We start from the raw sequence: 27,005 nt of genomic DNA, 5'->3' as shown, positions 1-27,005 counted from the left end.
TAGCAACCTCTTCCCCAGATGTAATAATCAAAAATGTCCCCAGCTACTGTCAGATGTCCAGGTGGGGTAGAAGTCGGGGGGAGATACAAATTGCCTTCCAGTTGAGAACCACCGTTTTAGACCATAAGACCATAGAGGAAGCCGTATTGAGAAAGATCATACAACTGCCCCAGCTTACAGTATTTTTCTGATAATCCTTCAGATGGCAGAAACCTTAAGGAATCCTCTAATCTGTGGTTCTCACAGGACAGGGGGAGGAGGTTGGGGGTTGAGGGCGGAGGGGTATGAGGGATAAAGAAAGGAGCTTGGAGGGACAATGCAGGGCCCAGGCCCTGCTCCAGGTTATGTAAATCAGGATGGGCTGGGGGAGGGAGTTGTGGGAATGTCTGGCAGCCACATGTTTTAAAAGCTCCCGGGTAACTCTAATTGTAGCCACTCATCTACCATTGAAACTACTCATCTACCATTGAAACCACTCATCCAAGGGAAGGGCTCAAAGCCTGGGCTGAAATTCCAACATGACAGAAATCTAGTCTTTTGCCTTGAAATGGCTCAGAACTTAGGACAGTGATCTATTTAACACTTTGTTTGGCAGTTTAAATACAGTAACTGTGGGTTATAGAAATGAAAACCAGAAATGACCAAAATGCTCAACAATACAGAATAGTTCACTACACTGTGGTACATAACACATGATAGAATATTACCTACTCGCTACAATTATGTTTTTGAAGAATATTTAATGACTTAAAGCAATGTTCTTAATGTAATATTAAATGAAGAAGTCAGAATAAACCAAAGTATGGTTCTAATTTTATTATCAAAAAAACCTACTACTGATAATGATAATGATTATGCTATTATATTATAGATAAGGAAACTGAGGATTAAAAATGTAAAAGAAGCTCACATAAATAGTTGATGTTGATCTGGAATTCACATTTGTTTGATCCTGGGCAAAACGATCTTAGTATTCTGCTGTGCTAAATGGAAATTTATCAATAAATATTAATAATGATCACGTCTGAGTGACAGAGATAAATTTTCTTTTCCACTATTTTCTTGCGTCCTAATTATTCCATGGTGAATATGTATTAGTTTCATGATTAGGAAAAATGGAAAAAAATCACTTAAATATAAAAATTATATGCAGGGCATTGTTTAGAAATTATTCCAATGAAGAAAATGTGGTATATATGTACACTAGAGTAGTATTCAGCCATAAAAAAGAATGAGATCCAGTCATTTGCAAAAACATGGATGGAACTGGAGGTCATTATGTTAAGTGAAATAGGCCAGGCAAAGAAAGACAAACATTTCATGTTCTCACTTATTTGTGGGATCTAAAAATCAAATCACTAGAACTCAGGGACATAGAGAGTAGATGGAAGGTTATTAGAAGCTGGGAAGGGTAGTAGGGAGTTGGTGGTAAGGTAGGAATGGTTAAAAGCTACAAAAAATAGAAAGAATGAAAAAGACCTACTATTTGATAGCACAACAGGGTGACTATAGTCAATAATAACTTTATTGTATATCTTAAAACAACTTAAAGAATTTAATTAGATTGTAACTTAGAGGCTAAATGCTTGAGGGGATGGACACCCCATTCTCCATGCTGTGTTTATTTCACATTGCATGCCTGTATCAAAACATCTCATGTACATCATAAATATATACACCAATATGTATGACAAAAAATTTAAAAATAGTAAAAAATATTTTTAAAGAAATTATTCCAAACAGTAAGCAGAAACATTTGTTTTGCAAATGTTTCCTTATTTTTGTAAGAAGAAAGGTGTGTAAGACTATTGGTAGGAAGGTAAATTAGTATAGCCGTTATGGAAAACAGTACGGAGTTTCCTGAAAAAAATAAAAATACAATTATCATACAACCCAGCAATTCTGTTACTGGATATATATCCAAAGGAAATGAAATCACTATGTTGAAGATATGTCTGCACTCTCATGTTTACTGCAGCACTATTCACAGTAGTCAAGATATGAACTCAGCCTTCAAGATATGAACTCAACCTTCGTGCCCATCAGTGAATAAATGGATGAAGAGGACAAAGGGTCTTCAAAAAGTTCATGGGAAATGCATAGTATTTAAAAGGAAACTATGCATGGATTTCAACTTTTTTACACCAAAAAAATCTCATACTAACTTGTCATAACATACCTGAACAAGAAGTAGTTTGAGGTACCAAGGATAAGACATCAGTTTCAAACAGCCCCAATCAGAGCAACATGAATTCTGCTAAAATTGAAGCAAGGACAAACATCAAATTTATGGTGAAGCTTGGGTGGAAGAATGGTGAAATTATTTATGCTTTATAAAAAGTTTATGGGGACAATGCCCTAAAGGAATTGGCAGTTTATAAATAGCTAACTCATTTTAAGAAGGAGTGAAATAATTTTGAAGATGAAGCCCATAGCAGCAGACCATCCACATCAATGTGTGAAAAAAATTAATCTTGTTCATGCCTATGATTAACAGCAGAAATAACACCCAACACCATAGACATCTCAGGATCAGCTTACACAATTCTGACTGAAAAATAAAAGTAGAGCAAATTTTCCACTCAATGGGTGCCAAAATGATTGCACCCAGATCAGGTGCAGACAAGAGTAGAGTTTTTAATGGAGATTTTAAACAAGCATGATCAAGATCCTGAAGTATTTCTTTGAAGAACTGTAAAAGAAATGAAACATAGCTTTACCAGTATGATCCTGAAGACAAAACACAATCAAAGCAATGGCTACCAAGAGGTGGAAGTGGGAGTCTGTCAAAGCAAAAGCAGACTGGTCAAGAGCAAAGACCATAGCAACGGTTTCTTGGGATGCTCAAGGCATTTCACTTGTTGGCTTTCTGGATGGCCAAAGAATGATAATATTTGTTTACTATGAGAGTGTTTTGAAAAAATTACCCAAAGCTTTAGCATGAAAATGCCCAAGAAGCTTCACCAGACAGTCTTTCTCCCCTAAAACTATGCTCCTGCTCATTTCTCTCAGCTAAACAGAGGTATTTTTTTTTTGAGAATTTTGATGGGAAATCATTAGACATCCACATTACAGTCCTGATTTGACTCCTTCTGATATCTTTTTTGTATCCTGATCATAAAATGAATCTTAAAGGGCATCCATTTTTTCTTGAGTTAAGAACATACATTGACCTGGTTAAATTCCCAGGACCTTTGGTTCTTTAGGGATCGACTAAATGACTGGTATCATCACTTACAAAGGTGTCTGGAACTTGATGGAACTTATGTTGACAAATAACATTTATATATATTTTTATTTTTAATTCCATTTTCCATAAACTTTTCAAAGTGCTGTCATATATAGATAATAGAATACTATTCAGTAATAAAATACAATAAAATGGAATACTATTCAGCAATAAAAAAGGAGATCCTGTCATTTTTGACAACATGAATGGACCTAGAATATGTTATGCTAAGCGCTAAGTGGGATATGCCAGGCACGGCAAGATAAATACTGCATGATATCACTTATATGTGGAATCTAAAAATGTTGATCTCACAGAAGCAGAGAATAAGGTGGTTACCAGGAGCTGGGATAATTGGGGGTGGTGAGGTGGGGGGTCTTGAGGCAGGGTTGTTGGGGAGATGTTGGCCAAAAGATACAAAATTTCAATTAGATAGAAGAATATGTTCAAGAGATCTACTGTACAACATAGCATCTATAGTTAACAATATATGTATTCTTAAAAAAATGCTAAGGGAGTAAATATAAAGTTCTCTCACCACAAAAATGATAACCATGTGAGGTGATGCATCTCTTAATTATATATACATTATTCCTCAGTGTATATATATATTTCAAAACAATATGTTGTACATAGTAAATACATACATACATGTTTCTGTTGATTAAAAAATAAGAAATTTAAAAGAAAAAGAGAAAGATGTGCAAGATAACTGATTACCTTGGGAGTGTGGAATCGGGAAGTGGGAGTGGAGGAATAATTAGCTCTTTACACATCTTTGCAATGTTTCACTTGTTATTACAATAAACAGACTTTCTCCAAAATTTGAAAAACACCAAAGAAATTTTAAAAGAGAAAGAGAAGGATTCAATATATTTTTGTCAATTGACAGGTGAAAATGTGAGTGCATTTAGAAATACAAATAAATTTCACTGCAAATATATTTATCTTAGAGATGAATGCACTTTCTAGTTATGTAGAGCCTCAAGACATGAATGCTTGAAGAAATACAATAAAATATACAATCACAAAACATGTAAAATGTCTCTGTAGCCCCAATCAGACAACTCACCTTTCTCAGTTTGGACTTTATGACATTGCTTATCATAGCTTAGAAGAAACATGATGTTGGTATGACATACATATGCAAAAAAAAAACTCATCAAAAATGATCACCTATGAAGTCCTAGAAATTATTCTCCCTGGGCACAATGCCAGCATCAGTTATTCATAACCCTGAATTGTTTTCCTCAGTCATCAGAAGTAAGAAACATGTCAAATTTGAAAGCACTTAAAAGTGAAGCAGGTGCTCTGATCACACCCCTAGAGCCTATGTCTGAAGTGGCACTGTAAGTTTTGGTTGAAAGCCTTCCCTATCACCATCATATAAATGTCAAAAGCCTTAGTGTCATGGCATAGAACAGCAGCACAGAATGACAGGCAGGGATTCTGGACCTTGGGTTCCTCCATGTGTGAAACTGACAATCTAATACCGATTGAAATGCTTAGGGCCTTTTAAATGAGAATTGGCAACACAAACGTGGAGTAATGCAAAGTGAAAGGGATAACAGGTAACACTCGGATCTAGGAGTAATGCAAAGTGAAAGGGATAACAGGTAACACTCGGATCTGGAAGAATCATCCTCTCTTGTCTAGTCTCATTGGTTCACTCTAGGATTGGGCTATCAGCATGGCTTTAGAAAGCCACATCCACTTGTATCTCACCTTCCTCAGGTATACTGTTAAAATCATCAACATCATCCAGCAGAAATGTAGGTGTCAGGCACAGGGCTTCTCTAGAGACTGTATAGTAGCTGATGAGGCCGTGCGGAATGCAGACTAGCCCTAGAACCATACTGTAGTGTTGGGAGAGACCCAACAGTGAGTAGAAATAGAAAAACTTAGCTTCGGCAGTGGCTCTCGGGGTGTCTCTGCTCATGACTGGGATTTGTGGACATTGCCATAGGTACCCCCTTCATTTTTAAAGGGGTGAATTATGTTCAGAATGCTCAGTATATAAGGCATGGGAAAACATAAACTGTATTTCAGAGTTCATCATCAGTAAAAACAAAACTTGAAAAGTTTCTCCATGAGGTGCCTAGGGTTAAGTCTTGGTTCTCTACACAATTAAGTTATATAGACCCCAAGGACATGAAAGAAATGAAGGGTGACAGTAGCACAAATTAGCAATATAATGCTGAGGTCATACTTGGTAAAGGAGTGACCAGGGCAGGAGGGATAAGGCTGGAGAAATTTTCAGGAAGTGACTTTTTGAGCCAACTTTAAAGCCTAGAATGTGAAGCCAAAGAGTAATCTACTAGGGAAGGGAATGGCATGGGCAATAGTACAGATTTGGAAAGCTCACTGTGGGAGCACAGCAGAAGTGTCTAACAGCTCTCCAGGCAGAACAGCTGTCCTCAGAGAAGCACGGTTTGAGAGTCAGAGACCCCAGCTGTAGTCCTCACTGTGGGATAAGCCCTAATGAGTGGCTGCCTGGTGTAGAAAGCTGGTGGGAGGGGGTCAGAGGAGAGAAAGACAAGAGGAAGGAGACCCATGCTAATGACAAGGCCATCTGCACACACTTGTCAAACAGGGCTGGATTGAGAGATTTGCTTTAGGACAAAAGAGACACCACATATCCACTAAGGACTGTTCACCGTGTACTGTCAGCCAAAACCCAGGGCCATCTGGGACCTCTGGCTCCCCACTTTCAAAGCAGGAACATGTTCTTCCCACTTCCTTTCCTTAGGAGATTAAGTGAAAAGACATAGCCATTGCAACATTTCCTCAGAGCAGAGAAGCTGCAGGAGATCAAAGTCTCCCCACATAAAGCTCTTCAGGGAAAGGGCAGAATCCAAATAGCTGAAGATTGGACCATGAGACAGGGAAGGGGTCATGAGGTTCAGGCTCCCATCCCATCATTCAACTAATTTTCTGAAACTCTTGACTGTTCCTGACGTTCACAGGCCAAGAGCTATCTTCCATGACCACAGACTATACCCATAATCCTCACAGTCACAAAAGCCTAGGCAAGAACCATAAGAAACTCCACATGAATCCACCCTCCATATGAGAAAAAGAAAATTAAGCAATGGTGTTAATGTGGATGGTGACATAATGAAACAAGAACAAGCTGGCTTGGAGGCAGGATCTACCTAGGCATAAGTAAGTTCACAGAACCCCCAAAAGGTAGATATAAGAAGCACTGTAGCACTCCCTTGCTGTCTTGAAGTGGGGCAACACTGCTTGTTGTTGAGAGGTCACTGGGCAGGGCTGCCCATTTTTCTCTGATTAGAAGGGCAGGGAAAAGAAACCGACGGAGAACTTTAAATGCAAAGCATCATGCTGTTTCCACTTACAACCGCTTTTGCCCCAAAGTCCTACTGACCTAAACTTACATAAATAAACATCAGAACAGGGAGAGATTTTGCTCATTAAATCATTAGCTTTAGCTTTAGAATGTGGAAAGTTTCCCGGCTAATCCTGCTACACATGGGAATCTGGCCCTCAAACAGTGAAAGAAGCCCAGGGCATCAAGAGTTCAGTTAAACTCAGAGACTGGTCAGCACATTCCCTCTCTTGGGAAACTCCTGGGATGGGGCAATATCATCAATCTCTTCTATATCTTTCTTCTTTTCTGAGTGTGTTCCAGACATGATCTCATCCACTGTCACCATATCCCCTGAAAAATAATGATGGCAATTTACATTTGCTCTGTGCTCTAGGCTTAAAGCACTTTTAACTACCTTATCCTACTGCATGCCTACTTCAACTAAAATGGAATAGATATCATTCCTATTTTGTAGATGTAGAAACTGAGGCTTGGCAAGGTTAGGGGAGCTGTACATATAGGTGGGGTAGCTCTGGCCTCCCATCCAAGTATTATAATCCCTGTATACTTCTCATTGGATCTTGTTGCTTCCCACAAGGAAGAAAGGCAGGAAGAATCTGTAACTCCCATTTTGTTGATGGGGAGATTGTGGCACTAATTTTTCAAGTGATCTTTGTGTGAGACATAGAGTGAAGGGAAAATCTAGGAAATTATCCTTAGTCCAGGTCATCTGGCAGCCTGAAGTCATGATAAAATGTAATTTCTTGGAGTAAATCCCAAACTTTATACTATAATTTTTTTAAAATTTATTTTATTGACATATAATAGTTGTACATATTTTTAGAGTAATGTGATATTTTGATACCTGTATGTAATATATAATGATCAAATCAGGGTAACTGGGATATCCAAACCTTGAACCTTTCTAACTTTATAAACTTGCAAAGTTGCATCAGAGTGACAGCTACAGCGGATGAATCAGACTCAAGATCTACATCCAAATAATCCTTTTCTCTTAGCTGTATTTTTTTAAGCAAATGAAACTGACCTTGGGAATTCCCAAGACAATAAAGAGTCCATAGGTCAAAGCCTCCTGAAGAAAAAGAACAATGAAACATGTCCATCATATGGATTTGGAGTTCCCTTTTTAGCCTCTTCCATGGCTTCCTTCCCTTGGTGATATTTTAAAATTCTAGGCAGGTGATGAGCCAAAGTCCACCGGAGCTATTTCAATCCATATTTGGCATTGTTGAGGCTCAGATATATTGTGCAAAATAGCCCATGGTGTGAAACACCATGGAGATATGTAATTATAGCTGAAGTTGCCAGTATTTGTTTTGTTGGCTCCTAGATTGCAGTAGGACAGCTGCACCAATCTCTATTTAAATCCAAAGGGCAGTACCTTGGGCTAGCTGGGCATATGCCTTGTGCATCCCAAGACAAATAAAGTCACCAATCCTGATGAGGCTTGGATGTCCCCTGGTATATGCAGGAGGCCATGAGATCTCAGCTCCCTCTGTCTCAAACCTGGTTACCTTTCCAGGTGGAATAACTCAGATGTAATGGTCTTTCCTGTCACAACTTGAGAGTGGGCTTTTCTCCTTTAAAAATTTATTCTGAACAAAACTGGTTTATGAAAATGCCTCCAGTTGCTCATTGGCAGAGAAAAAAGACAGATCTGCCTGGTGGGTTGCTCTTGTTGGTGATGTGTGTTTATTTTTTGGTTTGCTTAATATACTGCCTGAAGCCCTTTTCCTCAGGGCTCTTTGATGCTGGTTCCTTTTCCTCATTGCCTGCACCAGCTGCCTCATCTACCCACATGTTCTCAAATCTCTTACCCGTCAGCCCCCACAACCTGATTTGCCCCCATTACCCTGAATGCCACGGCCAGGAAGTACTTGCCTCATGGAGGTCTCAGGGGGCCTGGAAAGCATTGCCCACCTCAAATCACACCTGGACCAGTGGGAAGGGATGAAGGAGGAAGAGGAAGAGGAGAAGGAGGAAGAAAGAGGCTACAAATGTTACTGTTCTGAAGGTCTCCCCACCACCACCACTGCCATCATCACTACTCCCCACCCCAGCTGGTTTTATGGACTCAGAAGGTCCTCATGGCCCTGTAATATAGGCACACCTACAATGAGGAACTGGAAAGGCTTGGGAGGGTTCTTGTAAATTGCCATTCTCTGAAGCTGTCTCTTGGGAAGAAATTCCGAGTGCTTGGCTTAGACCCAGCCCTCTGTCTTCAATGCTAATGTTGCTTCTCTTTACACACTTATAACGGTACCTGGTTTTAATAGCCTGTAAGTTACTAGAATCTGGAAAAGAATATAAAGTTTTAATATTAAAAATGCCACTAGCAAAGAAAAATGACATTGTAGATATGCATCTATTACCATGGCTATATCATTAAATGAAAAAAACCAGTTACTAAATGTACCCATATATACATAAACAGAGGAATAACTGGGAGAATAAACAGAAAGTATTAGCAACTGTTAGACAGACAACCAAGTGGGTGGATTATTTCTGTTTCTTTTTGCTTGTCTGTATGTTTTATATTGAAAAATATGTAACTTTGTAATTAAACATAAAAAAGATAAATACAATAAATTAGAAACTTCCTTTAGAAAAAAATCAGAAGGAAGGTTGACTAACCCTAGTTTTTTAATTCCTCTTGTGTGTGTGCTAGAAGTGCAGGTTCTGAGGTCAGCCTACTTGGGTTCACATCTTGCCTCCTCCACTTGAATGATCCTCTCTAAGCCTGATTCCTCATCTGGAAAATATTAACAGTAACTCTATAGAGCTGTTTCAAAGATTAAGTGAGGTATTCCTTGTAAAAGCGTGCCTTCAGTAAATGGTAGTTATTATCAGTTATTCTTGTATGTTCGTCTTTATAGCACAGGTTTAAAACCTTACAAATACTTTTCCAAATCTTTTCATGAAGGCAAAATAGTCTTGTGAAATTTGCATACATTCCTCCTATATGCAAATTCATCACATGCTCCCTCTTCTTTCAGCATAGACAAATGCTGGCTTCCCCAGCAGCGAGCACTCCTGAGGCCCACCCTGCTCACGGTGTCACAGAAACAAAAGCAAGGGAGAAGAGAAAGGAAGTTGATTCTGCTTCTCTTAATCTGGGCAAGTTGAGTTGTGTTGAAATTAATTATTGGAAGACATGGTAATAAATGGTTTGCTTTCAGAATCAATACTGGGCAGACGAGAAAGCTTTCCTCTGGAATAGCTTTTCCTGTTTCCTTTCTAAACCATGCCAATGCTCTCTGAGAGACATTAACTTTATTCTTCCTATTGGTGTGTTACTTTCACTGTGCAAGGTAAAATATGTTGTCACATTTGTGAAACTTGAGTGATTCCACTCTTTCTGAGGAGGGCCACTAGGCAGAGAATCCTTTAGAAGGGAGAGTCTGTTCTCACTTGGCTCATAATGTCTCTCTACTTCTTTCTCCCTCTTCTGGGGCCCCCATGGCAGGCTCAGCTCCAGCCCAGTGACACACACCAAATGGAATCGCACATCTCCCTGACAGACTTGTCCTCCATATCAGATTCCACTGGCAGCCAACCCAGCCTTGCCCTGGTACTCAGTTTCCATAACTACAATTTTGTCCTGTTCCTAAGAGCCAGCCATTACCTTACCAGGTACCCCAAGAATTCTGCCTCTGAATTGCAGCCCAGCAGCTACAGCCCAGTTACCTGTTAAGAGCCTCCCAGGTGCAAACTGTCCAGCCTCCACCTTGGGTCACTGAACAACACTGGCTCCTGGATGCCCAGCTGCTGGGTGTTCCCTGCCCATAGGCAGGATATACCATTACTTTATTGGCTTTCCTTGTTTGACTGGTCAAACAGGGCATCCATCTCTTCCATAACACTTAACGCTTGATGATATTTGTCAGTACCTGCAGCTGATCTGTCCTCTTGGCACCTGGCCATCTCAAAGCACAGGCCTACTCTTTCCCACATAGCTAAGTAGACCAAACCACGCTGAATCTTGAGAGATGACAGCATGGGACTTAACAGCTTTGCCTGGAAGGGAGTGAAGCTTAAATATATTCTATTACCAGCCACCAGCACCAACATGATCACCATTTGCTGCCACAGAGACCGCCATTTATGGAGCATCTCCTGAGAATCAAATTATCAATTAGGTACTTTCCATATATTATTTCTAATCTCCACATCACTCTTCAGGGTAGGTGTCACTCTCATTTTAGAGAGAAGAACTCTGGGGATCAGAGAACTTAAGTGATTGTCACAAGGTCCAGGGCCAAAAGTGGAAAAAACAGACTGACCCCAAATGCTATGCTTTTCTTCACTATATCATATGTCCCAGTAGAGGGGAAATCAGAACTAAAGGGGACATTTCATATGGAGATAGTGGACTACTAGGGGGGTAGATTTTTGAAAGCTAGGACATTTCATTAATGACAGCTTAATTTTAGCAAAAGGTAAAAGGAAAGGGATGAAATAACTATCTGGTCTGGGCCAAGTAAGGTCCACCATTTTGTGCTAGAACATAGAAAGGAAGACTCAGGCCAGATACCGGCCAAATCAATTGTTAAATAGGCCAAGCTTCAGCAAAGGGCAGAGCCAGCCGTCACCAATCATTCTTATATGTGCTTCAGATACACCAGAGGACAGGCAGAGAAGGGCAAAAGTCAGTCATATGTGGCCTGAGGCTGCATAGACACCTTTTGGGTTAAAAAGATGTCATGGAGGACCATGAAGGTGACCCTTCATGATAGTCCGATGGAAATCTTAGAGTCAAGGAGGGAAAAAGTATCACTTAGGGGTCCTACAGCCACAGTGCTAATGTGCAGCTAGCTGTCTGAGGGATGACCCAGATCCACACATGGAAAGAGGGCTAGGAACTGGCTCTGGGATGGAAATGAGGACCCCACCAGGCCTGATCCCCAGAGACATCCAAGGTTCTTTTGAATCAAGAGACTCCACAGCAGGGTGGTTGACAGCCTGGACTCTGGAGCCTGACTACTAGGGCTTGAATCTGAGCTCCACCACTCACTAGATCTATCAACTTGAGCTACTCATTTAGTCTCTGTGCCTCAAATTCCCTATCTATAAATGAGAATTAGAAATATATATTAATAACTCATGGGATGTTGTGAGAAATAAATAAGTTAACATAAGAAAAATAATTCAAACAGTGCCCAGCACACAGAAAGTACTCAGTAGGTGTTATTATTGTTGTTGTTATTAAGGCCATTTCCTTGTCAAAAAGGAGAAGGAAAAAAATGGCAACTAGTGAACATACTATATTGAATCAAAAGCAGTCTGTGACTAGAAGAGTTGTCTTGGACTCAAAATCAGTATGCTGAATACAAAGTCAATATACAGTATACCACTTCTGTCTAATTTTTGTTTTGTTGTTGCCTTTCGGATCTCTTTGGAAAAGGCCAATCTTACCTGTAATAACAGCGAGTTTTTAAAAAGGAAAAAAAAGACTTCCTTCCATTTCAGCTAACTGAGTGAGAAGGTTAAAGCCTCCTCTGGTAGTCAGGCTCAGTGTGCTGATAATGATCCCAGCTGGATAAATCACAGAAACTTAGTGGGGCTGGGAAAATGGACACAGTAAGGACTGCCATTTCTTCTTCTCAAGAGTGGTTTCCTATAGCTTCATCTGAATTCTTTTTTAGCTTTCTTTAAAAAAATACAAAAGAGTCCAAAGAACTCACTCAAAATTTGACTCAAAAGATGCTTCCTCTAAAGTGCCAGACCCTGGGCTGGGGCTAATCAGGGTGACCCCCAGCACAGGGCAGTCTTGCTAATTCTATCAGGAAGAGTACTCAGTTATGTTCCAGGTTATGTGGTTCTGGAGCCTGTGTTCTTATAGATATTCATCTTATCTACCTCTCTTATCATTCTTAAAGTTGAGACGGACCTCAGAGATCATCTGGCCTGATATCTGCCCAACAAAGGCATTCATTCCATAGCACTCATTCGTTTATCTTTTAAGTATCCATTGCATGTCAGGGTCACCACTGTGCTAGGCATTGGTTTAAAAAGACTGAGAAAAAATTACTGCTCTGAGGAAGGTCACAGTCCAGCCAGATAGTGAGGATAGCATAAAACTGATTATGGCACTGTGCTAACTACCATAATAGAGATATGACCAGAGTAACTAGGTGACTAGAAAAGGGGCATCCAATCCAAACCAAGGAGGCCACTGAGGGCTTCCTAGAAGAGGTATACTTGAGACAAGTGTTTGAAGGTGAATAGGAGCTGGTTAGTTAAAGGAGTGAGAGGGATTAAGGAGATAGCATTGAGACTTGAGAGCATGGTATGCTCAGGAAAACTCCAGGACAACAGGAGTACAAGGTGGGATAGAGGGAACACAGGAGGGGTAAAAGGTAAAGCCAAACAAAGTAATGGGCAGGTCATAAAGGGTTTATATTATCAAGAGTTTGAACTTTATCCTGATGGGGAGCCATCTATAGGTTCCATAACCATTGGAGATCATGATGAGATTGCATCTGGGGAAAGCCACTGTTGTGGCAGCGTGAGGATAGATTTAAGACAATGACTGGAGTCAGGGAAAACAGGATATTGCAGTATTCCAAGCAAGAGATAATGAGGCTCTGATCTAAGGCAGTGGCAACGGGGATGGAAGGAAAGAAACACACGAAAGAGGCAGAATCAATAAGACTTTGCAATAGACTCAATGATGAGGAAGAGCAAGAGAAGAATCAAGAATGACTCCCAAGTTTCTGGCTCAAGCAAGTGGGCGGTTGGTGGTCTTCACTGGTATAACGAATGCAGGAATAAGAGCACACCGGAAGGGGTGGGAGGTGATATAATAAACTTTGGATACACCGAGTTTAGGAACCCCCTGAAAATTGCAATAGATGTGTCCACAGAGCCAATGGGTTTATAAATATCAAACCCAGGGGTGAAACTAGAGATGAGACATGGATTTGGAAGCCATCAGAGTAGGCGTGGCCGTTGAGACTGAGAGAGAGTCTAAATTGTTCAGGGAGTGTGTGTAAAGGGAGAAGAGAAGATCTGAGGAACAAATCCTGGGGAAAAGGGAAAAGAGTTTAATCAGGACCAGCCAGAAAGTCATAAGGAAACCAAGGAGCACGATGCCAAGGAAGGCTTGGAAAAAGAGGGCTTTAAAAGGCGGAAGTGGGTGACAGGATCAAATGCTTCAGAACAGTCAATTAAGACCTGTTAAGTGGCCAGGTGCGGTGGCTCACACCTGTAAATCCCAGCATTTTGGGAGGCCAAGGTGGGCAGATCACCTTAGGTCAGGAGTTCAAGACCAGCCTGTCTAACATGGCAAAACTCTGCCTCTACTAAAAATACAAAAATTAGCTGGGCGTGGTGGCGGGCACCTGTAATCCCAGCTACTCAGGAGGTTGAGGCGGGAGAATCGCTTGAACCCGGGAGGCAGAGGTTGCAGTGAGCCGAAATCCCGCCATTGCACTCCAGCCTGGGTGACAAGAGAGAAACTCCATCTCAAAAAAAACAAAAAACAAAAAACAACAAAAAAAAAAACTGTTCAGTGTCTTTTGGATTTAGCAATAAATAATAAAGTTAGCAAATAAAATCCAGGGACTCCTGTTGGAGTCCCTGGTAAGATTAACCTCAGTGGGACAGAGAGAACAAAAGCCAATGGCAGGGGTCAAGGGGAATGGAGGAGCTGAGGAAGTAGAGGCAGCAAATATAAACTCTTCTATCAAGAACTTGGACTACAAAGGGAAGGAGAAACAGAGCGGAAAGTGGAGTTCAGAGAAGCTGTTCGTGGTGGCTTGTATTTGTATTAATTTGTTTTTAAGATGGGAGAGGCTGGGCGCAGTGGCTCATGCCTGTAATCCCAGCACTTTGGGAGGCCAAGGCAGGTAGATCATTCGAGGTCAGGAGTTCGAGACCAGCCTGGCCAACATAGTGAAACCCTGTCTCTACTGAAAATATAAAAATTAGCATGGTGTAGTGGCTCATGCTTTTGATCCCAGCTACTTGGAGGGCTGAGGCAGGAGAATTGCTTGAATCTGGGGGGCAGAGATTGCAGTGAGCTGAGGTTGCACCACTGCACTCCAGCCTGGGTGACAGAGCAAGACTCTGTCTCAAAAAAAAAAAAAAAACAACAACAACAAAAAAAGATGGGAGAGATGAAGGTGTTTAATCCTAGGGAAAAAAAGGTTGCCTGTATCAGAAAACCTCCAGTGAGAAGAAGCACACTATATCACAAGGCACTTCACTCTGTTTTGGACAGCTCATGAAACAGCAACTCGTGGTTAGAAGTTACACCTGAATTAAGCTAAAATTGGCTTCACTATACCTTTTACTCTTATTTATCTATAGGAAGCCTTCAATTATCAATCCCATCACCCTGCCTTCCATAAAACATTCTTTACTTGAAACAGAACATATCCAGTTACCTCAGCTTCACAATCCTGGTAGCCTTCCAACAATTGTGGTGTATTTTGTCAATATCTTTTTAAAAATATATTTTCCAGAATTAGGCACAATTTTCCACATGTGATCTAAATAGTGACAGTATAATTATTATTTCTCTGGCTTAGATACTATATTTTAATTTATATTATCACTTAAAAGCCTTTAACATTCCTCTCTGCTCTAAGAATAAAGTCTAAATCCTTGCATCTACAGGTCAAAGTTCTTGGGAGTTTATACACAAACTATACTTTTTTGAACTTTTCTACAGTGATTCACATTCTACCACACAGAACCCTTTGCTCTAACCTACTTAACTGATTTCATTTACAGTATCACAAATTTTTCCAGGAGATTCCAGGGAGCTTGAGGACTCCCACTATAACCATAGCTTTCCTTGACCAGAATTGAAATAATCTCAGAACAGCATTTTCTATATCTTCCATTTGATGGAGCAGACTATGGTCCTCTCCACTAACATGATGGCTCATTTCTGTGGTCCTCTTATCTTCATATTGTTTCTGCATAAGGTTCTACCCTCAGGTTTGTCGATTTCATATAGATGTGAAGCATCCTGATACACTGTCACTCCTCCCATTAGAACAAGTCCTTTCAGCAAAGAATTCTCTTCTATTGCCATTTTCTAGTTATGAGCTCAATATCCTGAGGTCTCAGGACTACCTATTATATTTATCTTCTTGTGTTAAAAGTTTAAGTGCACTACTTGTTACACATGCCTTTTGTTGGTTTATTTATAAAGAAGCCTAAAAATATTGTTTGCAACCTGTATTCTTGGTATTTTTTGAAACCTAAGGTTATCTAAGCACATTTTATTTATAACACACTTTTTCTATGTCACCTGTGTAAAGCCTGACATATCTGATTTTGGCTTCACTGGGTTAATTTTCTCCGTCTACTTTAAAATTCATTTAAATCTTTCTATAGAGATCATCAAGGTTTCTGCCAATGTATATCCTTCCCAGTCCTTACAAGATGCACTCCATCCCTTGCCAGAAGCCCATCATCCTGGCTCTGTAGAACACAGTCCAGAGAACTTTTTAAACACCATCTACATAGGCAGGCATTTGTTTCTCAAAGCTTCCCTTCTTTGCTGTAGTTACTGTCATCACACGGAACGAGAGACAAAAACACCACCTGTGCTTTCAAATCTTTCAGTTTGTTACTCAGAACTTATGTCATTAGGAATAAAGCCCCAATTTCTTTCGAATGTGCCATTTGTTCCCCAAAGGAAGCAGCAAATATGGGTGACAGTTCATGGGGTTAATAAAAGGTTCATGGTAGGCTCTCTATAATATCTTGGATATTGGCTCCTGCCCTCTCCCAATTTTCTACATCATATCCACATAAACTGACCTTCAAAACCCCTGACTGGAAGTTATCCACAAGATATAACATCTTTTTTCATCCTCAGTGTGATCACCAGACGGTCTCCCATCAGCTCATACCAGTAACTTCTCCCTAGGGCTCCAGGGAGGGAAGGTTCTGAATCCACTCCAACGGGAAACGTGTCATGCAAGATCCAAAGGGCAAGATTATCCTTTATTTCTCTGCTGCTTCACATTCCTCCACTTGCCCACTTCATGACATTAATTTTTCTGCATTTTCCTGGCTTTCTTCCTCACTATTTTTTTTTCATTTGCCTAAGAATCTTTCATCCTTGCTAAGAAGCTAGAGTGTGAAAAAGCATCTATTTAAGCTCTCCCACCTTTTCCTTCTGCGTGCATTTGCAGCTGCTATAATTGGTCATCATCTCTAGCAAGAAGAGAAAGAAGGAACTTACTTTGAAGGTCACTGCATCACTGCATATTAACTGAATTGCCAGATGAAGTAGCTTTCACTAGAAATGCCCCTTGAAAATCCTAAAGGAGCAAACATTATGCCTCCTTTCTTGCCACAGAATTTCTTAGAGGATTAGAACATGTTTGATGCATTTTCTAAAATTAGGTTTTGAGTTCCTCAAGACAGAAACTGTGGAACTCTAACTTTTCACAGTGCCCAACAAAGAAACTTGATGGGAAATGCAAATTGATGAGGGCAATTGTCTAACTCTGAGGGCACAGACTTTCCATCTCTGTGGATTATCCTATTTTATTTTGCCCTTATTACTATGGTAGGTTTGCTGATTGTACTCAGAGTATCTTCAGTAGGCAAGGTCACTGATAAATCCACTAAAAAGCCTTCCCTCTATTCTTACCTATTTTGAATGATTTTTTTTATAGTTCCAGTTTTACTAAGTCAACAAAGTATTAAGATAGCACAATGCAGTTGCCTACAGAGTTCAGAACATTTGTCATCATTGACTCTTCCTCTTACCACTTGTTTGGATTATCCATTCATTCTGTTAATTCTTCTTTCATAATAGCTCTTATTTTTTATTGTTATACTTTCAGTTCTGGGGTACGTGTGCACAATGTGCAGGTTTGTTACATAGGTATACATGTGCCATGTTGGTTTGCTGCACCCCTCAATCCGTCATTTATATTTAGGTATTTCTCCTAATGCTATCCCTCCCCCAGCCCCCTACCCCACAACAGGCCCCGGTGTGTGATGTTCCCCTCCCTGTGTCCATGTGTTCTCATTGTTCAATTCCCACTTACGAGTGAGAACATGAGGTGTTTGGTTTTCTCTTCTTGTGTTACTTTGCTGAGAATGATGGTTTCCAGTTTCAGAATGATTTTTTTAGAGTGTGTTCTAGTCAAGTTTGATAAAAAAGCAAAACAAAACAAAAAACCACAAGGGTTGGATAGCGAAACAAGTAACCAGAGATTACTGAATAAAGTACTTAATTGTGCCCATGTTTTTCTATTTAAGTCTTTCTTTAAATTGTCTGCTCTTTCAAAAATGTTACACTAATGCTACTTAATATGTCTAGCTGCTTAAATGTGATTTGGTGCTCTGAGGCTTTAGATAATATATATTTGAACATAAACGCTTGCTAATTTTTGACTAAATTAGCATACAGAAAATCTGGCATTTCAGATAATGAGGCCATAAAGCAGACCACTAACAGAGCAGGCACAGCTGTTATGTAAACCACAGGCACTTGAATACTCGCCTACCTCGTAATAGCAAATATCTCAGGACAATATAACAGTACCACATTCTATTCTACCACCTAGGCAGACATGGACACATCTATCCCCTGATAGCCATCCTATTATGGGCAGGAACTCCAACTTACACTTGTTTATATTCTTGATGACACCTAATGTGCCACAAAAAATATGCGTCTCTTAAAAACTACTCAGTGGCCTGAGTCATTTGGTGAGATTATAGGCAAACTGAGTCCATTATTTGACTAAAGACCAAGAGGGGTCCCCGCCAGTGCCCGGGTCTTCTATTTGAGCACACACAACCTCAGCAGCTTGGACTAGAAAACTGTAGACACAGATCCCCTGGTGTATCCCTTCCCGGGCCTTCACTCAGAATGTTGGATTCCTCCCTGGGGAGGCTGTCATGACTGCAAAGCCTTTCCCCAGTCAGCTCAGCTTCTATGTCAGCCATTCAAAGAGTGCCATCTGCAGGATGAACTGAGGACTCAAATATTTAATTCATCTTCAAATGGCATTTGAAGAATTTGTTTAAAATTTGTTCAAGAGCTATTAAACACAAAAGTTAAAGTTTAATGAAGGATAATGGATTGCCACATAAATTCTTCAAAGATATCATTTACGTCTATTTTAATAGCTGCCCTAAATGTCTTTACTAAAAAGACTGACCACTGGTAAGAATTACAGATGCCTCCACTATCCCAAGGGTGGAAATGTATTTGTTCAGGGGCTTTACACTGCCTCAACCCCTCCCCGTAGGTAGCCATTCCCTCTGTTGAGGGCTTGCTCTTCCTTGCAGAAGGACAAATTTCCAGGACCTGTGACAGATGTAATAGCTGTCTTTCTGCTTTGATTCAAGACAATTTTTTGAACCTAAGTACAGAGAATGGGTGCTCAGAATTCCTTTCTCATTATCAGCCTCAGGTAAAGGAATCCTAAATGATAAGGCTGAAAGAGGTCCCTTCACAGAATCATGATCCTTTAGAGTATTGCCTATAAGTTACCCCAGGCTCCTACCCCACAGCATATATAGCCTTCCTGAACACATCTCATAAACAGCAACCCAAACAAAGAACAACAGTGTCCATGCTTTGGCTTTCTGCCATTGCTCTTCTTACTCGAGAATTTTTCAGTTCCTGATTAAATCCACTCCTCTTCTCCCAGTGGCCCTCATCTAATTGACAGCAGAAGCGAGGGAGAAAGATCACTTTCCTGGCTAGATTACCCCATTTTCAGCACCTAAACATGGCAATCACGTTGTACAGAACAAAGCAGGTCTCAGACAGGCTGCTACTGACAGTCAACCTGCCTTCATTGTGGTCAGCATTGGTTTTCCTATGTGGACTAACAATCCCAGGATGCTGGGCCGCTCAATCTCCCAGAGTGGGGGTGAAGGAATAAGGCAGGATTAATTCCCCAACTACAAGATTCAGCTCTGGAGGCTAATTTCAGGGTAATGGGATGGCTCACAAACCCTAGGTAAAGTGCTCCCTTTGTAGCTTACAGCTGCTTTTCTCCTTTCCAGAGCAAACACTCCTCCTAAAAGCATGAGCCTTTTGGAAGTTAGAACTCTGTCTTCTCTTTCAAAAAAAATACAGTCTTATCAGAAAGCAGAGTCAGGGAGATGTGAATTATGCCAGTGGACTACTCATTGGAAGGGCCAGAGGAAAGTTGTAATGGATGTCAATAAGGGTGGCAACATCTCCCACCCTCACTCCCTTTCTCTTTGTCCCACACTTCCCATAAGCAAATGGGCAGTCAGAAATGAGTTTTATGCCCACTTCCTATACCTCAATAAGGAGGGACAGCATGGAATTAGGATAAGAACATGACTCTGGAATCCAACAGACCTGGGTTTGAATCTCAGTAGAGCCCCTGACAAGCTGGATGATTTGGGCACATGGAAGAACTTTCTAAGCCTCTGTGTTGTCTTCTATAAAACAAGGCAAATACTACCTATCATTCAGGATTGGTATAAGACAAGGTATATAATGGAAACATAAGCTCTCAAAAATGTGTCCATTCTTTCTTTAGCATGAATTTAAATTCATGTGTCTTTGCTGCTGATGGAAAGGCATTGTCCCACGTGAAAGGAATATCAGGCATCAGTGAGAAGGTAGAGGAACAGTTGGGAAAAATGGGACTGGTATGGCCATGGATCTTGAATGGTTGTAATAAAATGCAAAAACTGCGGCCTATAACCAAAACATGGGCCTATAACCAAGGTTGGCATTGCCTCTGAGGCCATATCAGGCAGAGAGCAAGGAAGATTGAGCTGGGTCAGGGCTATGGGTGGCTTTGGGGATGTCCTTTCTAAGTGAGGAGTGCTGAGCCATAGGACAGCCCACAGGCAGAAGCACCAAAGCTATGGGATGGCTCTATTCCAACAGACCACCCCACGTACTACAACCTCCACTCTCAGCAGTCAGGGGATACTTGTGGCCCTCTCCCATCCTTTGCCCCTTAACAGCCTAGAGAGGAATGACCCAGGGCCAGATATTGTGGATCTGTGCTGCATCTTGTCCATCATAAGGTGCATTGGGATCTGTGTCTATTACATTGGCAAAGTCCACCTCATTCTGCAGAAGGTCCTCATTGGCTATGAGGCTTTCTTTTTTTTATTGTGGTAAAATATACACAATATAACACTTACAATTCTAACCATTTTGAAGTGTATAATTTAGTGGTATTAAGTACATTCACAGTGTTGTGGTGCAACCATCACCATCATCCATCTCTAGAACTCTTCATCTTGCAAAACTGAAACTCTTATCAATTAAACCAGGGGTGTCCAATCTTTTGGCTTCCCTGGGCCACATTGGAAGAAGAATTGTCTTGGGCCACACACAGAATATACTAATGATAGCCGATGAGCTAAAAAAAAAATTGCAAAAATATTCATAATGTTTTAAGAAAGTTTACCAATTTGTGTTGGGCCATATTCAAAGCCATCATGGGCCACATACAGCCCATGGGCCATGGGCTGGATAAGCTTGCATTAAACAATAGCTCCCCATTCCTCCCTTCCCCCCAGCCTCTGACAACCACCATTCTACTTTCCATCTCTATGAATTTCACTACTCTAGGTAAAAGTAGAATTATAAAATATTTGTCCTTTTTGTGACTGGCTTATTTCACTTAGTATAATGTTTTCAAGGTTCCTCCATGTTGTAGCATATATTAGAATTCCCTCCCTTTTTAAGGCTAAATAATATTCCATTATATGAATAGAACACATTTTGTTTATCCATGCATCCGTCAATGGACATTGGAGTTGTTACCACCTTTTGAATATTGTGAACATGAGTGTATAAATATCTGTTTGATGGCTGGGCACGGTGGCTCATGCCTGTAATCCCTGCGCTTTGGGAGGCCGAGATAGGTGGATCACTTGAGGTCAGGAGTTCGAGACCAGCCTGGCCAATGTGGTGAAACCCCCATCTCTACTAAAAATACAAAAAATTAGCCGGGTGTGGTGGCAGGCACCTATAATACTGGCTACTAAGTAGGCTGAGGCAGGAGAATCACTTGAACCCAGGAGGCAGAGGTTGCAGTGAGTCATGATCACATCACTGCACTCCAGCCTGGGCAACAGAGCGAGACTCTGTCTCAAAAAAAAAAAAAAATCTGTTTGAGTCCCTGCTTTCAATTCTGTTAGGGATATACCCTGAAGTGGAATTGCTGGATCTATGGTACTTCTATTTTTAATTTTTGAGGATCCTTCACACTGTTTTCCACAGGGGCTGCACCATTTTACATTCTCATCAACATTGCACAAGGGTTCCATATGAGGCTTTCTTTATCCCACAGGTTGGGTCCAATCCACCCATATTCCGTGGGCTCAGGTCGCCGCTGACATAGTCTTTCTGGCTCCTATAAGGCCTCTCTCATTTTTCAGCATATGCTTGCAGCTCCCCTAGAGATGCAGTAATGCTCCATGACTTTCCTGTTCTTGCTTGGTTGTTGACATGCCATCTCTTTTTGCATCCACAGCACATAGTCTGTCTGGGGCTGGGAGCCTCCCTGGGTGAGGCCTAGGGCTCTGTACAATGCCCAAAGTGGGGCCCACATTGAGGGCTGTCTGCCTGGTGGGATTGAAGTCAGCTCTGGCTAAAGCAGTGATATGGCAAAACCTAGCTCTGTCATCCTCACTCCTTCAGCTGCACCCACCCCTCTGTCCCATATGGGCACCCTCCCTGCCTTATTCTTCATTATTTTGTTTTACATGGCAGCTGATCACACCTGATAAAATAACTGGAGAGCAGTATTTCATCTCGAAAATGAAAATTTTCAGGACCCATTTGGAAAACTCCCCAATGCAGAAATATAACAGAGTTAAGATAACATTTTTGAGGTGGAGGCTCTGAGCAAAAACACTTTAAAACAATTATACTATTAGACAAATGGTCAGGGCCTGTCATACAACATCTTTGTATAAATTCAAAAATGGTGCCCTTTTTGGATCAGGTGTGCAGCTCAGCTAAAAGACTGAACATTATATAAATGGCAGTTTAAATATTGTACAAATGACACCAAGGCAGGTTCTCTGTGCACATTCAGCCCTGTGAGCGCATGGCTGGTGAGCAGGTGCCACCTATTTCTCCAGGTCCTGGAAGGTATATGGCTTTGTAAATAGAGCTGGGACTGATTTTTAGCTCTCACTCACTGGCAGTGACAATCATAAGCAGTAGCCCTGGGGTGATGAGGAATCTAATAATGTCATTCCCTTCTGCTAGCACCACCTTGTGGACAAGGCATTTTTAGATCACACCAGCAGGAAGATTTTTTTGAAAGACCATAAATGTGGGCATCTATTTTACCACTCACCTAGAATCCAAAAGAAGACAAAGGACTCCTTGCATCAGGCAGGAAGGCAGCCCAGCAGCCACAGGTTATCAACCCAGCATGCCTCACTAAACACCAAAGCCGCAGCCCTGGTCTCCCTCATCTAGACACACACACGCACACACACACACACACACAAACACACAGCTTCTCACCTGAGCCACCTCTTCAAAGTCATCATGCCTCTTCTGCAGGGCCCGGGCTCGATGTAGGGACTTCCCAACTCCAGTGTGTTTGCTGAGAAAGGCCTCACCATGGTTTTCAATCCAGTCCAACACCTGGTCAAAGAAGGATAACAGCAACAATGACTTCCTAGCAGAAGGAAAGACACATGACAACATGTGCAACTGCTAGAGTCCTAACCATCTCCATATCCCATCCCAGTTGTAAAGCAGCAGTTCAGGTGGAAATGGTCAATCCACTGTGAGTCCATGGGATTTCATTACTGTCATTGGCAATATGATAGTCCCACCCTTACCTAAATTCAACTTATCCTTTTTGATATCCATATTATCCTTCCATTACTTTTTCCATTTTCTTAGTTCATTATTTTAAACAAGCTACACAGACCATCAGGCACAATTTAACCCCCTCACCACTTCTACCCAATCACATAAAGATATTGGCAGGAAATTAGGTAGTAGCAGTTTGGGCAGCATCTTGGCCCTCATTACTCATCTGTCACGCTGCCATAAGAACACAAACAGCAATGGCGACCAGTCATGGGGATCCTGCCTCATTGTGCTCCTGGGACTCCCCTTCCTAATCTTGAAAGCAAAGTCCAGGGTAGTCAGTCCCCAGTTAGATGCCCATGATATCTGACCACTAGGACAACAGCCCCCTCTGACTTCTTTCCATCTCCCTCCTCCAATCAATACCAACCAACTAAACAAACAAATAAAGTGTTTGCATCCTAAGTCCTTTAATATCTGAGTCTCTTGGGAAGCAGTGGAAACTTCATGTTCTTCCAGGCTAAAGATCTAGTGATTTGGCTTCAAGACAGTTTCCTTGATATTTAGAGACACTGGAACAGAGAAGCCTGGGTAATGGAGGGGTGAGAGAGAGGGGATGCTAAGAAGGGTGGAAAACAAGTTTTCCTGAGGGGCACTTGAGAGGCAGGATGGAAATCCCTTAGTAAAAGCCTTGACGTGCAGGGAGGACGAAAGCCTTTAATACCCATTTTGCATTCTTGCAGATGGCCTAACAAAAATGTGTGCATCCAGAGATCATCTTTTGATCTCTGAAGAGTTGCTGCTCAGTAAATCAGGTGACCACAATTAAATCAGAATTACAGCATAGACACACCTGTTATAGATCCTGCTAAAACTCAAGTGAGCCCACTCACTGCCTGCAATATTAACCATTAACTAAACATTTGATTAATGATGTACTAGCCTTTCCAGATTTTGGAAAAACTTACTGGAAAATGGTTTAGATGAACTAGGTCTATTTAAAAGGATGGTTTAACTCATTCCTGTGTCTCAAACGGATGGGCCTGTAGCAAACAGAGGTAAAACCAAATCATTCCATAGACTACAGGCATGGGAGTTCTCTGACATTTGGGATATTTTAATATCTGCAGTGTGCAAGGTATGAACATTTTCAAAGTCTTTGGTGACAGGATCACAAAGCCCACATCGTGATTGTGCTAGTTCAGAGAAAGGTACATATGAATATAAAAATGAGGCTTAACAAATATCCACTTAATGAAGACAGGTGGAGTAATTGTCCATTATCATGAAGAAAAAAAGTTTTTTATAAATAAAAAATGAATTCATCTAAATATTATCTATGGAGATTTTAAACACTTTATAATATGTTCCGGCAATATGCATATTTTAAGTATTCTGGAGGCACAGCCCTAAAAAGAAATTGTGGTAGTGCTGGATTTTTACCTTTTGCAAACACTGAAAGGCAGCACTGCAAGGAACTTTACATGTTCCTCTCTTAGAAGAGCCTACATTTCTCTAGAATTACTTACGGTGGAACTTCAACCAAAAAAATCAGGAGAGTGTATTTTTACTTGGCTTGCCACAATTAGATCTCACAATTCTGTACTGTAACGGGAGTTATGCGCTTCAGCATGCAAGGTCAAAGGCAAATGCTTGTAGTCACAAAGTTTCCCATATATTAGGTGCCAAGTATAGTAAAGTTTTAGGATTTTAATGCATAAACTTCCATCAATCCCTTTTGAAAACAAATTGAGGTTTGAGGATAATTTTTTGCAAATAAAAGAACTACCAGTGGTCATTTATGAATGTGTTGGAATTTATAACAGATTTTTCAGACCACAATTTTTTAAATTTAGTTTTGAGCACTTAAGTATGACCTGCTTGTCTGGCAATGTTTTCATGATTTTTGTTTTATTTCGTTTTTTATCTCTAGCTTTAAGAAAATTGGTTATTCTGAAGCAAATTGGTTGAAGAGGAATATTTTTCATCTACTAGTTCACCCACATACAGTGTTTGCACTCCCCAGAAACGATTTCACAACTTTTTAATATTTTTTTAAAGGCAATTTGTTTCCTTTTTAAGTTACTTTGCTTTCTTTAAAATGTCAATTTATTTTTAGTTAGTGACAGTTTTACTTAATTGGCTATGCCTTCATCACTTAAAAACCTATTTCTTTCATATTTGAGAAGCTTTTACTTCATTTTAACATAACTTTGATTGCTCTGTGATGCTCTAGTGTCATCATTTAGTCCAATTTCTGCCATTAGAATTGAAGCTGTAGGGAAAATATGTGCAATTTCGACGGAAGTTCAGGAGCTATGCAGAAATCAATTTAACAAATCAAAAAGCAAATAATTTAGGAAGTTAACAAAATTACTTTAGTAATCCAGACTGAAAAAGTACTTGAGGCTAGATAAACATAGTCAATATATGAAGTATTGTTAAAGATTCTAATTTCTGACTATTTTGTTTCAGACAGTTCATTTAGAGCCATCATTGTGTGATACACGTGTTTAGACCACACACTGTCTGGACCCTGATTCCATGTCCTCCAACCTTGGGAGTACAATCTGACTTTCCATGCAGATCCTGTGCAGCACAGAAACATGTTCCTGAGCAGGCACCAGCAGTGCCTGACAATTATATTACCTGCTATAAATTTATGTGTGGCTTGAGATTCTGGATATTTGTCAGTTTCTAGTGTGTTCCATTAAGATGAACAAGGCCCCAGAATCTGAACATCATTGGTTAAAGAATAAATTGACTTTCTAGTCAAATCCTGGACTCTACCTAAGTACAAGCACCCATCAAGGTACTCCTTATAATCTTATTCCTGAATAGTTTCTCTTCATCTGCAAGGCATATTTAAAATACTCAATTACCAATCATAAGGTATACAGCATGATAGTCATTCATACCTATCAATGGTTCTGATTTGGTATTTGAGCATTTCCAACTTTGGAGGTTTTATCTTTTTGTTTTTGTCAGGCAGCAGAGAAGCATGTGTGGGTATATAAGTATTCACATATTCAGATATTTATTTAATAGTCTTATTGTGCCACAGTGCCAGGCACTAGAGCAGCTCTGGAGGTGGGGGTGCAACAGTAAACAAGGCAGGTATGGCCTGATGCTGAGAACTCAGTCTATAGGGGTAACAAGCACTAGACTCTAAATCACACAATTCATCATTCATTGCAAAGGTGAAAAGCGTCAACAGCCAAATGCATCTTCTCTGGGGAGTCACAGAAGGTTTCTCAGGAGAAGTGAGGTTTAGCTGAGATCTGAGAGAGAGTAGGATTTAACCAAATTAGGAATTGAAAAGACCAGCATGGCTTGCATAGAGGATAAGTAGGAAATGGACCCTGAAAAGGCAGGACCAGATTGTGGTGAGCCCTGGTGTGCTGAATGGGAGAATCCAGTGTTCATCCTAAGAGCCACTGAAGGGCTGCAGGGAGGATAAAGACACTTTTCATTTTCAGTTAAAAATTGTTGCTCTGACTGACTAGGTGCAGTGGCTCATGCCTGTAATCCTATCCCTTTGGGAGGCAGAGGCAGGTGGATTGCTTGAACCCAGGAATTTGAGACAAGCCTCGGTAACATGGCAAAACCCTGTCTCTACAAAAAATACAAAAAAATTAGCCAGGCGTGGT

At 40.7% G+C, this 27,005-nt stretch overlaps 1 protein-coding gene across 26 annotated transcripts in view; it reads right to left on the bottom strand.

Annotated features, from left to right (window-relative positions):
* Positions 1-27,005, bottom strand: part of KALRN (kalirin RhoGEF kinase) — a 694,106-nt gene that overhangs the window by 356,739 nt on the left and 310,362 nt on the right. For all 26 annotated transcript variants that reach the window (XM_055259658.2, XM_055259655.2, XM_055259656.2 and 23 more), the window contains exon 10: positions 23,059-23,181. In XM_055259658.2, the coding sequence (XP_055115633.1) occupies positions 23,059-23,181 (123 nt within the window). The remainder of the gene's footprint in view (positions 1-23,058; positions 23,182-27,005) is intronic.

The sequence above is a fragment of the Symphalangus syndactylus genome, chromosome 21 (genome assembly GCF_028878055.3).
Source record: "Symphalangus syndactylus isolate Jambi chromosome 21, NHGRI_mSymSyn1-v2.1_pri, whole genome shotgun sequence".
Classification (NCBI taxonomy): domain Eukaryota; kingdom Metazoa; phylum Chordata; class Mammalia; order Primates; family Hylobatidae; genus Symphalangus; species Symphalangus syndactylus.
This window is presented reverse-complemented; position numbering and strand designations above follow the sequence as displayed.